General features: G+C 35.0%; 1 protein-coding gene across 1 annotated transcript; it reads right to left on the reverse strand.

The window, feature by feature from the left end:
* Nucleotides 1–1,385: 1,385 nt before the first annotated feature.
* On the reverse strand, nt 1,386–4,947 carry LOC131041567 (flavanone 3-dioxygenase 2). The gene is made up of 4 exons (XM_057974692.2): nt 4,379–4,947; nt 3,872–4,107; nt 1,886–2,207; nt 1,386–1,788 (listed from the first exon to the last, which is right to left on the reverse strand). Exons 1-4 carry the CDS (start codon nt 4,646–4,648, stop codon nt 1,534–1,536), a joined length of 1,083 nt encoding a protein of 360 aa, XP_057830675.2. The 5' UTR covers nt 4,649–4,947; the 3' UTR covers nt 1,386–1,533.
* Nucleotides 4,948–14,080: the final 9,133 nt, after the last annotated feature.

Below are 14,080 nucleotides of genomic sequence, written 5' to 3' on the forward strand. Positions count from 1 at the left end.
AGTTCTTCTATTTGGTGGAATAGATAGATTCAATATCATGGCCAACCTCTTGCAATTGGCTTCCCTAAGCAAGCTTACTACTGCCTTAAGAAAAGGGTTCAACAAATTGACAATGTTTGGGATTTCTGCTCTTTTGAGTGATCTCTCTGGCATTCTATTAAGTATAAATTTGAGTTAGACAATATGATTGAAGGATTTGTTATTTTAGTTAAATCATTAGTGTCGGTGGATCTTGTCATGAAACTTTGTACTCCTTTACAATGTGATTTTACTAAGGACTAGCTATGGTTGTCAAAGTATCAATTTTCTTACTTTCCTTTGAAACATAACTACTTAAATATGCTACCTATTTTGTCACTTAATCCTCGATTGAATGAAAAATGAAAATGTAAGTTCCATGAAAAGAGATGGAGGAGATTAACTTGGTAAATATGGAATTCTAAAGAGGATGCTAATGCTCAGATTTTAGCATGGAAATTAAATTACCAGTTGGGAATAAACTCAAATTCGTGAGTTGGCCTATCAAATGTCCCTTTTGTCAGCAAAAAGAGAGCTTAAAACAATTATTCTAGGATTGTTCTATGACAAAAAGAAAGTGAAATTTTATTTTTCAGTCACATGCCTATCATTTTTTATCACTCTTTGAGCTGGAAGAAAGCTCTCTTGGGTGTTGGTTTGCATAATAATCTTATTGCCGATTCAATTAGACATTGTGTTTTACTGAATATATGGAGGAGCGGGCCTTTAGCTTTGTTTTCAAACCAATCAATTCATCAGGGGACCAAAATTCAAAGGTTTTACTCATTTTGTATCAAATTGTTTTTCTTTGTTGGCAATTGCAAGGGGGCAACAAGGATCATATTAAGTACAAAACTTATTTGGATATTATCAAACTTCAAATCCTTCAACATCATAGCAACGAGTTCATGTGCTCCAGGCGGCTTCATAATTGGTTCAAGTTCCACTTATAGCTGCTTCTTTCAGCCTTCTATTGTCTTGCTGATTTGGCCTTCTTATGGACTTTATGTAATGGTGTAATGAACTTATAGTTTTGGTTTTTTGTCAAGATGTTACCTGATTGGTTTTGCTTCTCAGTTTAGGTTGCCAAACTGCGCTGCTACTTGCAGCCTTATTTTGTCTTGCTAGTAATGTAATGAAGGTTTTATTCTAGTCTTTTTGACTAGGTGTTATGTAGCTGATTTAGTCTTTAGTTTCTTATGGTAGTCTTTTGACTACCCTTTAACTTTGTATCTTTATTTATTTATTAATGCATTATTCAATAAAAAAAAGATGGGAACATCTCATATCTTGACTATATAAGAATAATTTAAAAAATTACTTGAAACCATCATTTATTTTTAAATATAAGCACATAAACTCTAAAATAAAATAAAATATCTTTTTGATAAATTAAAAAATAAATATTGATTCTTGAATACTAAATTAAAATAAAACAACTCTTTTGAGTGAGCATACACGGGAACTTATACCCTGCTGCAAAGCCAAAACACATAGGCATTCTCAGCACCACAATTATTCCCTTTTTGGTGTCTTGAGCAGATCTAAGTTACCTTTACCTACAAGGGCTGTGCTCTGCTGCTGCCTAAGAAACTCTCCATACAACATAGAACTGTACAGGAGTGGGTGAGTTTCATCAACTAGTTGTGGAGCAGGAAATATCAAAGCATCCAAAGCAGGCCCATTTGCTGCTGCTATTGAAATTCTTGCTCTCTCTGCATTCACCACGGCTCTGTGCTCCACGCTTTTGTATCTCCCATTGCTCACAATCTGTCCCCAAACCAAAAAAATCACATCTTTAATCTCAGAATCACATTTTTTGATAATCAACAAAGTAGATCTCTGTAAAAAATTCAAAAGCTCATACCTCCAAATGGTCGCTAACATTGACAACGAAAGTGTTTGGAACTGGTTCCACTGCCACCCAATGATCCTTATGGCGCACTTGCAGACCTCCCACCTCATCTTGTAATAGTACGGTGAGACCCCCATGATCAGAATGGGGTACAAAGCCCATTGTAAGCTCTGGTTCAGGGCACCTAGGGTAAAAGTTTAGTGCACCAATCTGAAGGCCCTCTTTGAAGACAGTTTCTATGTAAGTTGGTTGCAGTCCCAAGCTTTCAGATATGGCTGCCATTAATTTCAAAGCCAATTTTCTGATTTCCTTGAAGTATTGTCCAGCAACCTCTCTACTTTCATAAAAACTACAGCAATGAGCTAGTTGAACATGTGGGTTTAAAAGAATTACTTTATCTTAACCGAAAGAAAATGAGATTAGATGTAGTAGGCATGAGTTTTCCAAGTCTATCTGTAAAATTAGTTTCACTTTTTAAACTGATGTTTCTCATTGTACTCATCAATCCATGTTTACTTTTTAAATTGATGTTTCTCAATGTGCTCATCAATCCATCATTAGAAAGAGGAACAGGCAAACTGAATTACTGCTTAGGCTCCTCTAGCGTAGTGCATTGCCACTGAACTAGCTTTAGGTGGGTCTCTAATTTGGATACGATACTGAGTTTCCAGATTCTTTGTGTCTGAGCTTTCAGTATTGGGCTCTATTATGTCCTTGCTGTGGTTCTTTCTCTTCAACACTTCCAAATTTCCACTAACCTAGTACTCGGAACAGGGTGGCCTATGCTAATGGCCTTGGTTACAAAATTCAATTGGAAGTTAGTTTCTAAGCCTGCGCATATTGTGTTTGGGGAGGGATGGCGGTCTTTTTGAATACTCAACAGAATTTATATGCTTAAAAGGGAAAACGGTATGATCAAGATACAAGAATCTAATATTCCAACAATAGAAGCAGAGAATTTTAATTTGGGTTGCCCCAGATTGTGTGACGATATTACAATCTATAAGTGATCAATCATTAGATATGGATGACCAATGCTAATGAGGTTTGGGGTTAACTGATGAAATGTAATTGGTATTATGTAGAGTCGTTAAATTTTTTATAGACCAGTTAGAACTCAAATTTAAGACCTTTTACTTACTGAAATGTTCAACTACTGAGTCCCTGGAACCAGTCCATCTTTGGTTGTTGCCAGACTTATTTCCAACAGATGTTTAAATTTAAACATGCCTACATGCTCATTTTCAATGATCATTAGCATGGTAAAGTCTCTAGATCCTTCGAGACACTTCTGGTTTTATATTTCAATCATTAGATATGGATGATCAATGCTAATGTGGTTTGGGGTTAACTGATGGAAATCTACTTGGCAGTGTGCAGAGTCCTTCAATCTTTCACTTCTGGTTTTATATTTCAATCATTAGATATGGATGATCAATGCTAATGTGGTTTGGGGTTAACTGATAGAAATCTACTTGGCAGTGTGCAGAGTCCTTCAATCTTTCACTTCTGGTTTTATATTTCAATCATTAGATATGGATGATCAATGCTAATGTGGTTTGAGGTTAACTGATAATCTACTTGGCAGTGTGCAGAGTCGTTCAATCTTTCATTTTGGTGATGTTGAATATTTTATGGGTTAGTTAGAGTCAAATCTAAGATCGTTCATTTGTTGTTGGAATGTTCTATTATTCTACTGGTGAAATACTGACCCCTTAGAACCAGTCCATCTTTGATTCAAGTATGAATTATTTTCCACAAACGTTTTACATTTAGACAGGGCTGCATGCTCATTTTCAATGATCATCAGCATGGTGAAGTCTCCAGATAATATAAGACAGTTTTGGTTTTATATTTCAATGTCATTTCAGTTGGTGCTACTACTAGGTTTCATCCTGGTATGTACTGAATACTCAATGAAAATATTAAAATCTAGACTTCATTTTTCATTGATGTAAGTTAAGTTTATCCTGATAATAAAGGAGAGAAACACAGTACCTGTAATTTGGGGGATTGTCTGGAGTATGCAGTACAGGATGACAGAAATGCTTCAAATAATCTCTCCAATTGAAAAATTGGTCAACTTTGGCATTGAAGCTGGTTCCATATCTCACTGGATCCAGAACATCCCTGTTCCCATACTTCATCTTCTCCTCAGAGGAGAGCAAGAAAAACTGATGGGCTACATCTAACATACTGCCTATCAGAGATGCCTGAATCCCATGATTAATTACCTGTCCCATTTGAAAAATGACTCAACTCGAAATTTTTCCATTCAATTTATGATCAAATGCAATTGAAACACTCAAGGAAGAAAAATGAGATGAACAACTTTCACATTCTAATGTTCTTGCAGCATGGTGGTTAGACTACTAAAGATGAAATCTCATGTTCATAATCAAAGCAATCAGTATACAAAGAGACTAAAAGTTCTCATTTCCTGTTTTGCATAAACCAAGGTTTCATGGGTGATTCAGAATTTGAGGAAGATGGAAAGTGCATTACCCGGAAGAAACCCCACTCTGAGCAAGCCTGGCCAAGAGCTTGGATGGTTTGAATTCGTTCCTGTTGGGATCCATCAAGGCCTGAGATATCAATAATTGGTATACTCTCTCCTTGTACCACTTGAGCGGCTGATGGGCGTCTGTTCTCAGGAAAGACATACTTATCAGGCACTGAATTTATAACACCTGCGTCCAACAGATCTTTGACTCCCTTCATGTGGTCATGGTCATTAGCAAGATTCTTGTTTGATTCAAGCTCCACAGTAGCCATTATATCAGATTGCAATGTATTTAGTACTGAGACTTCAGAATCTGTAACACTATTCAAAGTGTCAACTTTTTCAATCAAGATCTGTCCACTCTCAACCTTTTCCCTTACTGAACATCAACGGTAGGAACATGAAACACACCCAAATCTTTTTGTTTTCTGACATACAAATCCTATACTAAAAAATTATAAATTCCACTAACCTCATTCTTTGTGTTATCAGGAATCTTATACTGTCAAGAATGCATACTATAAACTATAAAAGAATATCCATACCCTTGTCTGTATCTCTGTACCCATCTAGATATCTTATCATGATGAGCATCACTCATGAATGAGCCAGCTCATAATATAATTGTCTGGATTTAGATATAATTGACAGCATTTTTTACTATGAATTATTTGTACACAACTTACCGTAACCCTCCAAATATGTAGCTTTCTAATGAAATAAACTAAAATAACAATTGCATTAAAATAATGCTAGGCAGTCCTTAGATTATCAGTCTAGGTCATGGCAGGGATATTTCAGTACAAAGTACACAATTATATTATAAATTTTTTTTCTATTAAAATTGATAATATTTTATAATATTAATATTTAAAAAAAATAAAATGAATTATTTCTTTCATATTTATTACTTTATGTTGAATAAGAAGGTTATTTTGTCTTTTTTTTAATCTGTTTTTATTTAATTTTACTTTATTCTTTTCAAAGATTAAGGAATATAACTTTATTATTTCTTAGTTACAAAACTTATATAATTGTTAAGATTTTTCATCATATTATATAGGTTTGAATGATATTGAAAACTATTATTCATATATTCATAATTACATAAGTCAAAGAAGTCTATTATTCACGTGCCTAGATTAAAAAGAGAGTAAATGAAAGTAAGTGGACATATGTAAAGATTCCCATTTTTTGGTCATAATTTGATGATAAGCATTGGTGGAATAACAAACAAATAATGAGACAACTCTTTTCATTTTATTTACTCTCTCATTATTATCTTAAATTATAATAGTCTCTATTTATGTGCAAATTTTATTTCAAACACTACCATCCAAAATTATTGTGTAGCTTGTTGTATGGGTGATGAGATATCCACTTATATTATCTTCTATCCTTCACATCAACCTCTGCCACATATATTCTTACTAGATTTTTAAATCTTAATAAATTTTCCATAAAATCTCGTGGATATAGAAAATCTAGTAAATAATTTTTTTTTCCAATTGTACTACTTAAAGGTGAGTTTTAAGGTTGCAATATGGAAAATCAAAATGACCAATTGCATATTAAGAAATATTTGGCACCATTGATTTGCATAATAGATTTTAATCTTATGTACAACATGTTATACTTAAGTTTTGGAAATAAATGATTAAATCTAGCCTTAATATGTGTGTTATCTTTCTTTCCTTCATTTATGGCTATCAAAATGTTAATGTTAAGGTGCCATATACCTTGTAAATCCTATATCATATTGCATAGGTCCAACATCCTTGAATATTGTCCCTAGGCACTTAGGGTATATTGGTGTTATCCATGAAATTTAAATTTTGCCAGCATGTCACAATTCTTTTCATGTCTTGAGGTTTTTCTTTAGGGTTCCCCTTTATTCACTTTAATAACTTGAATCCTAGGTCGCGACTTTTATGCATTTTCAAACTTAGTCGCCAGTCCCTTGCTTTTTTTTTAACCTTGTCGCGGGGTTCTAAGGTTTCATAAATTCCCGACCACCCGATATAATTGCCGAAACTCACAAAAGGCTGATAATTCTTTGCGAGGACTCATAGGAGGTCAGGTTTCTGGTGGATTTTTTAACTAGTTTTAAAGTTGTGAATCCATTTAATTCCCCGAGATGCTTTGTTTTGTTGTTGGATTCGGTGAGTCATGAAGTCTTCAAGGGGAAGCCACATACCTAACTTAGAAGTTAGCGCATTTCTCAAGAACATGACCTAAAGGTTGATACAATAGACCCGCTGAGGTGGCGACATGAGTCTTGACAGGGGGCGAGTCATAATTAATTATCAACGAAAAATGATTAAGTTTATCTGCCCAGTAAAGGCAGTTGCCTCTGCCATTACCAACTCTAGTCTATTTTGCCGCCATGCGATGGACACCCTCCAAGAAGCAAATCAAAAAAAATACACAAAGTACCATCATTAATGACAAGTTAAGCAGTTAAGGACATGTAAAGGTGGCAACATGTGTTGTAACACTTGATACTATCACCCTTGCAGATAAAATTTAATGCACCACCTTTTAAAAATGGCCGAAGAAACATATGCTATCACGAACTTCCTCTGCCATAATGGTTTTACCCCATGATGGTGAGCTGTCATTTGATAATCTAGACTTAAATTGGCCAGAAAGTGAACAAGGAAATACCATCTGAGAATTACGGTCTTTTGCATGGAAACATCAAGCCGATTTTGGCGAATATAGAAAGATCTCTCTCTATTAGAGAAAATTGTGAAGTAGGCTGAGAACCACGAACAACGCCTACTAGAAGAGCTCGCTGCAGAAAGGGTTCTTGATAATTAGTTTTCAAAAAGAACACAGGATGGTACTCAAAGGTAAAGGTCCTATGATCCACCTCGATATTGAACACCTGCAGGATGATATTCTCTTGGACCTGAGTGACCTTTCCTAGGCACTCATAAGGGATGAAGACAAAATTATAGTGGTCCTCTGGGTGCTAATTGAAGAGGAGATGATAGCTGAGAGGATCAACAACTAGATTGCAGGTCAGAACCCAATGCCTGATGAAGAAGAAGGAGCATGAAATTAATAGTTCAAGAGTTTAGTGTTAATAGGGTTTATCTAATAATTTTTTGTTTTCTTTAAAATCTTGTTCGAAATGATCATTTTCAAGACCATTACTTTAAAGAACCATTTCTCAAAAAATGGAAAGGGTCTTTAGCTATAAATAAGTAGAAGATAGATTAGAAGAGGGGGGAGAAAAGAGAAGAAAAGGTACTGTAATATTTTGGATGATTAGTTATGTTTTGCAGTGTGGATGGATTTTGAACCATATTTTGAATGAATTAGTATATTTATCAAAACTTTGAGTTTTCTATACTATTTTATGATGGAAGTAAGCTTTGGATTACTACAGTTTCACTTGGTTCTCATCTGTTTGACATGGTTAAAATGAGTGGTGTAGATACTTTGAATTTTGCGTACTCATTATTTAGTATATTTATCAAAACTTTGAGTTTGCTATACTCTTTTATGATGGAAGTAAGCTTTGGATTACTATAGTTTCACTTGGTTCTCATCTGTTTGACATGGTTAAAATGAGTGGTGTAGACACTTTGAATTTTGCATACTCAGTATTTAGTTTATTTACATTGCATTTCTTCTTTTTCCATACAATTAATTGCATTGTGGGCAAACTGTGCATTGTTCATATTCCCGATTGTTAGACTCATCCCAAGTTCTACTCTCCTGGCATGTGGGAGAGCGTTGTCCCTTTCCCTTTCTTGCCTTTTGGTTAAAAGCATACCCCTAAAAATTAGAATTAGATCATATGAGGGAGATGTACCTCTAAAATTCAGAGGAAGATCATCTATTTAACAGAGACCTCCCCAACTGTTAGTTTCTTGTTTGTCTCTCATAGTCGGGCATATCAAGTCATTCTTATAATTACTTTGGGGAGACAAATTTGTTAACTAACAATTGGAAAACTATTTTTTAATAATTATTCTCACTATTGTTTGCAATACATTCATAAGGGGTGATGGGTTTTGTAGATATCTAAATTTGACTATATGCATTGTCATCTTGTCATGCCATAATTATTTAATTAGATTTTTCTATCCATAATTAATTAATTATTTTTAATCCCAACATTAATTAAATAATTTAATTATTTAACTTTCCTTTAATAATTAAATAATTTTCAAAAATTATTTAGTTAGCTAACACATCCCTATCAAAATTAACTAAATTCAAATGATTTATTTAATTGATTTACTTAATTTTCCCACCTCAAATAAATAAAATTAATACTTATTTATTTCCTCTTGAATTTATACAATTTCCTATCTTTCCACCTCATCAATCCATGTGTACTATAGGTCCTACCCTATCTCAAATTTTTTTATCTGTTGATCTTTCTAGATAATCTTCACCATTGATCAAATGTTATGTGAGACATTAAATTGACTTTCATTCAATCATTTTCCCCCTAGCATTTTGAGAACAAGTACACTATCATCAAGTTATCAAGCATCTATCAAGCATTACCATTATCAAGAGCTAACACTACCATTATCATGTATCAAAATCCGTAATTCACATTATGCACCATTGAGATCCATAGTGATATCTTTTCAACATAGTCTATTACTCATTATACAACACATCTCTCTATTACTCTCACTAAATCATTTTTCTTGTAACACAAAATATCTCAACCAAAACTAAGCATAAAAAGAGAGAAAGGTAACTTATCTCTCTTATAAGCTCTATAATTTTCTCTCCATATCCTTATGAAAGATCCTCTTCCTTCTCTCTTCTCTCTATCACTAGTAAATTTGGGTCAAAATTTCGATGGCAAATAGTCGGAATTCCGACGAAATTTCGTCGCACTACCGACAAAAAAAGTCGTCAAAAACTTTGTGTCGGAAGTTCTGACTTTCCTTGTGGTTGTCGCAATTCCGACATCACCTCCAACCTTTTCGACTGCCGCCATGGATGCTCATAACCCGAAAGAATATCGTCGCGATCTCGGCCTACCGTCGGAATTCCGACACCAAAGGGTAAAATTCTGACAGAGGAGTGCCGTCGGATGCACAACATCCTTGTCGAAACTCTCCTAGAGGCCATCATAATTACGACGGCCTCTAGGAGAGTGTCGTTGGATGCACAGATGCACAGCATCCTCATCGGAACTCTCCTGGAGGCCGTCATAATTACGATGGCCTCCAGGAGAGTTCCGACGAGGATGCTGTGCATTCGACGGTACTCCTCTGTCGGACTTTTACCCTTTGGTGTCAGAATTCTGACGGTAGGCCGATTTTTCAGAAGAAAAAAAAATTATAGAAAAAGATTGACATTGGTATCTCTCTTCTATCTCTCTTCTCTATCCCTCTCTACTATCTCTCTTCTCTCTCCCCTCTCTAGGTCTCTTTCTCCATCCCTCTCTTCTTCTCTCCCTCTCTACTTCTCTTTCTCTACCCTCTCCAGGTCATTATCTCTTCCTCTCACCCTCTCTCTCTCTCTCTCTCTCTCTCTCTCTCTCTCTCTCTCTCTCTCTCTCTCTCTCTCTCTCACCTCTATAGGTCTCACCTTCCATTCCTCCATCATTACCCATGTTGTCAAGTTGCAAGATATTTCCCAAAGTACTTGGTTGCTAGGGTTGATTTGCTTAAGTGTTGGAGTCGGAGTTAGATGAGACTTGCATGATTAAGCTGTATTAAGTGATCAAGTCACCAAGATCTCAATTGTAAACATGACTAGGTTTTAGGGTTTTATGGTAGCATAGGTCAAGATTGAGGTATGGTGGTCAAGAATTACCTTCCAATGACAAAAGATATCCAAATGATGAAGAATGAAGGCGATGAACTCATAGAAGTTTGGAGGAGATAATTTGACTAAGTTAAAATTTTGTTTAAGTCATGGTCATGATACTAGCTTGCTCATCAAGAGCAATTTGTGCGAATGAACCCTAGAAATGTGCCCATGCTAGAGAAGCAAGAATTCCAATAAAACCTAAGGCAATGCTAGTAAGGGGTCAAAATTAAAGAATTAGGGTACAAAAAACAAAATTTGGCTAAGTCAAGATGTTGTTCAAGGATGACCTAAATCATGGAGTGTAAATCAATCATGAAACATGAGAATGGATAGGTCTTGACCCAAGCAATGTAAGTCCCCCTTGTGATTCCAGTAGATATCACATCACAATCATTGAGTCTATCTACAATATAAAGTCAAGACCTGACTATTGGAATCTTGGAGTCATCCCATTTGATCATGTAGTTTAGCACTTGGGAGGATTTTGTTCAAGAGAGGATAGAATACTTAGTATTATATTTTGTGTTGCATAGTGCATAAAAAACACATCAACAAAAACCATTGAAAGGTTTGGTTAAAGCCTTCAAATCACAATCTCTACGAGAAGCTATCAAGAGTGCCCAGAATTTGGAAACTTTAGTATCCAAGAACATAATTCATAAGGCACCACTTTTAGAGCAACCAAAGAAGCCTATCAATGTAATATTTTATTTACCTTGGATATGTTTTATCCTAAGTGTGATATTCCACTATTAAAAAGCTTAATTAGGTAATATTTTTACTTAGGTAGAATAAGATAATGAGTTGCACATTCTCCTTCTTTGATTGAGATTCTACTTTTTCCTTGTCACAAATTTGGAAACTCGGATAAGCAATTTATTTTTTTGGTTTTCTACCTCTTCATGATCCTCATAGATTTGGAATCTTGGAAGCTATATATTGTAGGTTTTTCCTCAATTAAGATATCAAATGAAACTATTGTGAGATTTCATATCTTAACATACCAAGGGCTTAAGTTTGGGGACGACAGGGGGATGATGAAGGGGGCGAGGTGGGATGCAAATATATATACAACTTAAAAAATTAATTATAAAAGGATGTGTATAGAATAATTATAACAACTATAAATAAAACTTTGCCACACTATGTAAAATTTACAATAAACATTAAAAATATGTCAATGATTGCAGAAAGAAGGTTTTGTAGAAAAGTGGCTAATAATTAAAGCTTGATGAAAGCATAAATCCATTATTGTACATTATGAAATGTCATCATGCAAACAAACTGTTATTTGATCTGAGACAACGAATTAATTTTGCATATAGTGTATATGATAGAAAGAAAGCTAATACAAGTGCAATGCTTATGCTGTACAAAAACCAGTTGAAGAAATTTGATATCAGCTTTCTCTCTTTTCCATCATTCTCATCGAATTGTTCTACCCCATGAATAGGCAAAGAGCCCTTAATGCCTCCAACACCAAGAGCCATGACATACAGACCAATGTAGAGTGTTTGTCCACCTTCCACCTACTTGCAAATCCCAGCTTTGTATGCACTTCCCATGTCACATACTAGAGGCTTTAGTGAAGGAAAATGTGCTTGTACTGTTAATAACACCCAACCCTGCATATTTCATGAACATTAGAATCTAAACAAGTCGGGAAGAATTTTTGTAAACTCTGGAAATAACGGTATTGCAAGTTGAATTCCACTGTCATTTCTGAGCATAAAACAATAGGTTCTATGTTATCACATTCTTTTATTTGTTCAGGGCTGATTAATTACAACAAAAACATAGGTTCTATATGATCCTAGTTTTCTATTGTACAGAACAGATTGCTTATAGTTGTTTATTTTCCTGGTCCTTAGAGCTTAGTTTACATATTTGCATGCTAGCGGGAAAGGTTTAAACATGGGATGTCAGACGACTGTTCGCTCAAATTATTGAAATTATTCATCTTATAAGTGAAATCCAGTGTTTGCTTTTGGATAGTTATGTACTGACGTTAGTAAATTATTTGATTGCTTTGAAGGGTTCCTCTGGAGATGAGGAGTTCCGCTGGTTTGTTTGCCAACTTTGCCTATTCATAACAATGTGCACAAGTTATGTCTGTGCTTAGCACTAATACTGTTCTAATATTATATAACCTCCTGCTGGTCACTCCCTTCTTTTGCATTCCTTTGATCACAAGGAGTGAGCGTTTTTCTATCTCTAGTCCCCTAATGCCAAAGTGGAGGGCTAGAGCTTAATAATGCAAAGGGCTTTACATTCACTATCCATAATGAATCCTCCACTTCCTGCAATACTTGGGTTGTCCTTTGGAGCAATGTCAAAATTGAATTTGAATCTACCTTTCTGTTGTGGAACACATTTTCTATAGGCTTCTACCATGGATCCATTTATTAGGGGAATTAATGATCTTAGGATTTGAATGTCTATCCTATGATTTGGACAAGATTTAAGACTTTTAACTATCTAATGCTTGGCAAGAGGTCAAGGCATTTTAGTTACAGTGTTTCTCAGGCTTCTCTGGAGAGAGTTTTACCTTACATGTTTGTGTGCTTTTGTTAAGATATCAGTGGTAGTAAGTAGCATAGTATAAGAATTTGTAGGTCAATGAGGTTTCTTGAGATAAGAAAGAATTAACCTCATAAGAACACACTAACATAGAAGGACAAGCAAATATCTACATCTAATCTTTGTTATTAAAAAGGCATAATAGAAACTATCATTAAACTTGACTAAAAGATTGAATCAAACTAAAATGAATTAAAATGGAAAAGGTGGGGTAAGATAATAATCTGAAGAGAACAATATGCATAGTTAAGGCTTTGACCATGTCAATGTTAAAAAAAAAATTCATAAAATTCATAATAATGGTTTCAACTTAAAAAACAACCACGAACCATAATCGTCTTCAATATGTCTCTGTATTTTGTTGACAATCAGACATAACAGACAAAGTCACAAAAGCAAAACTGAGCTTCTTCTATTTGCAAGGAACTTTGTTGTCTGTAACCATTCTTTATTTAAAGAACATTAAAAGGTAAGTATAATAACACACAATACTAAAAATAATTTTTTGAGTCTATTTTGAAGATGCCAACCAAATTGAGAAACACATAAATTATAGATCACAAATTCAATGTTTTTCTGAATGCTTACAGAGAACAAAAGTTGTAGCAAGGATTCCGCCATGTTTGGATTTATCCACAGGTTTGTTTCTTCAATCCACATATTCCTCTAGCTGGTGTGCTTCACCTCGTTCAGATTTTTATCAATAAAACATTTTCATCAAGATAAAACCTGCAATCATGTTAGACAAGTATTGAAAGTATAATTCATAGAGCAACCATTTCAACTAGGTTTAGATAGCATATATTCATAACTATTTCAATTTTATGTGAACTACACAATATCTATAATGCATAATTGGAGTTAAACCATAATAGGGCTTGGATGAGAAACATGATAGAGCACCCGAAGCTATCCACATGCTAAGCCCAAGAGAGGATATGCCATCCCTCTTGGCCCCATGTGGCAGTCCGCCATTCATATGAGGTGGTGTGCTTAGTGGGTAAACTTGTACCAACCCTCCCTATCCATGCTACCTTATCCACCCTTCTATGATTGAGACCCCTTTAATCACAATGGTAGAGGTTGATGGGGAAACCACAATAGGGTGTCCTGAGCATCCCTCCCTTCTAAGCCCAAGGGCAGGATACACCTTTGCCCCCCTTGGCCCACATGTGGTAGACACATCAGTCATCCACCATGGGGTAGTGTACTTAGAAGAGGACCTCGTCATAGTTTCCCCTCCTTGTATTCCCCTATTAACCCCCTCATGATTGATTGCAGCAATTTAAGAATCAGATATTCAATATTATTTCTCATATCCAATG

This window comes from Cryptomeria japonica, chromosome 8 (genome assembly GCF_030272615.1).
Source record: "Cryptomeria japonica chromosome 8, Sugi_1.0, whole genome shotgun sequence".
NCBI lineage: Eukaryota > Viridiplantae > Streptophyta > Pinopsida > Cupressales > Cupressaceae > Cryptomeria > Cryptomeria japonica.

What these genes read in the sequence shown, in the direction of transcription:
- LOC131041567 (XM_057974692.2), bottom strand. Translation starts at nt 4,648, where the DNA reads ATGGCTACTGTGGAGCTTGAATCAAACAAGAATCTTGCTAATGACCAT. An exon ending in CAGAGTGGGGTTTCTTCCGG is followed by an intron (nt 4,108 to 4,378) that starts GTAATGCACTTT and finishes CAAATGGGACAG; the next exon opens with GTAATTAATCATGGGATTCA. An exon ending in ATGTTAGCGACCATTTGGAG is followed by an intron (nt 1,789 to 1,885) that starts GTATGAGCTTTT and finishes GTTTGGGGACAG; the next exon opens with ATTGTGAGCAATGGGAGATA.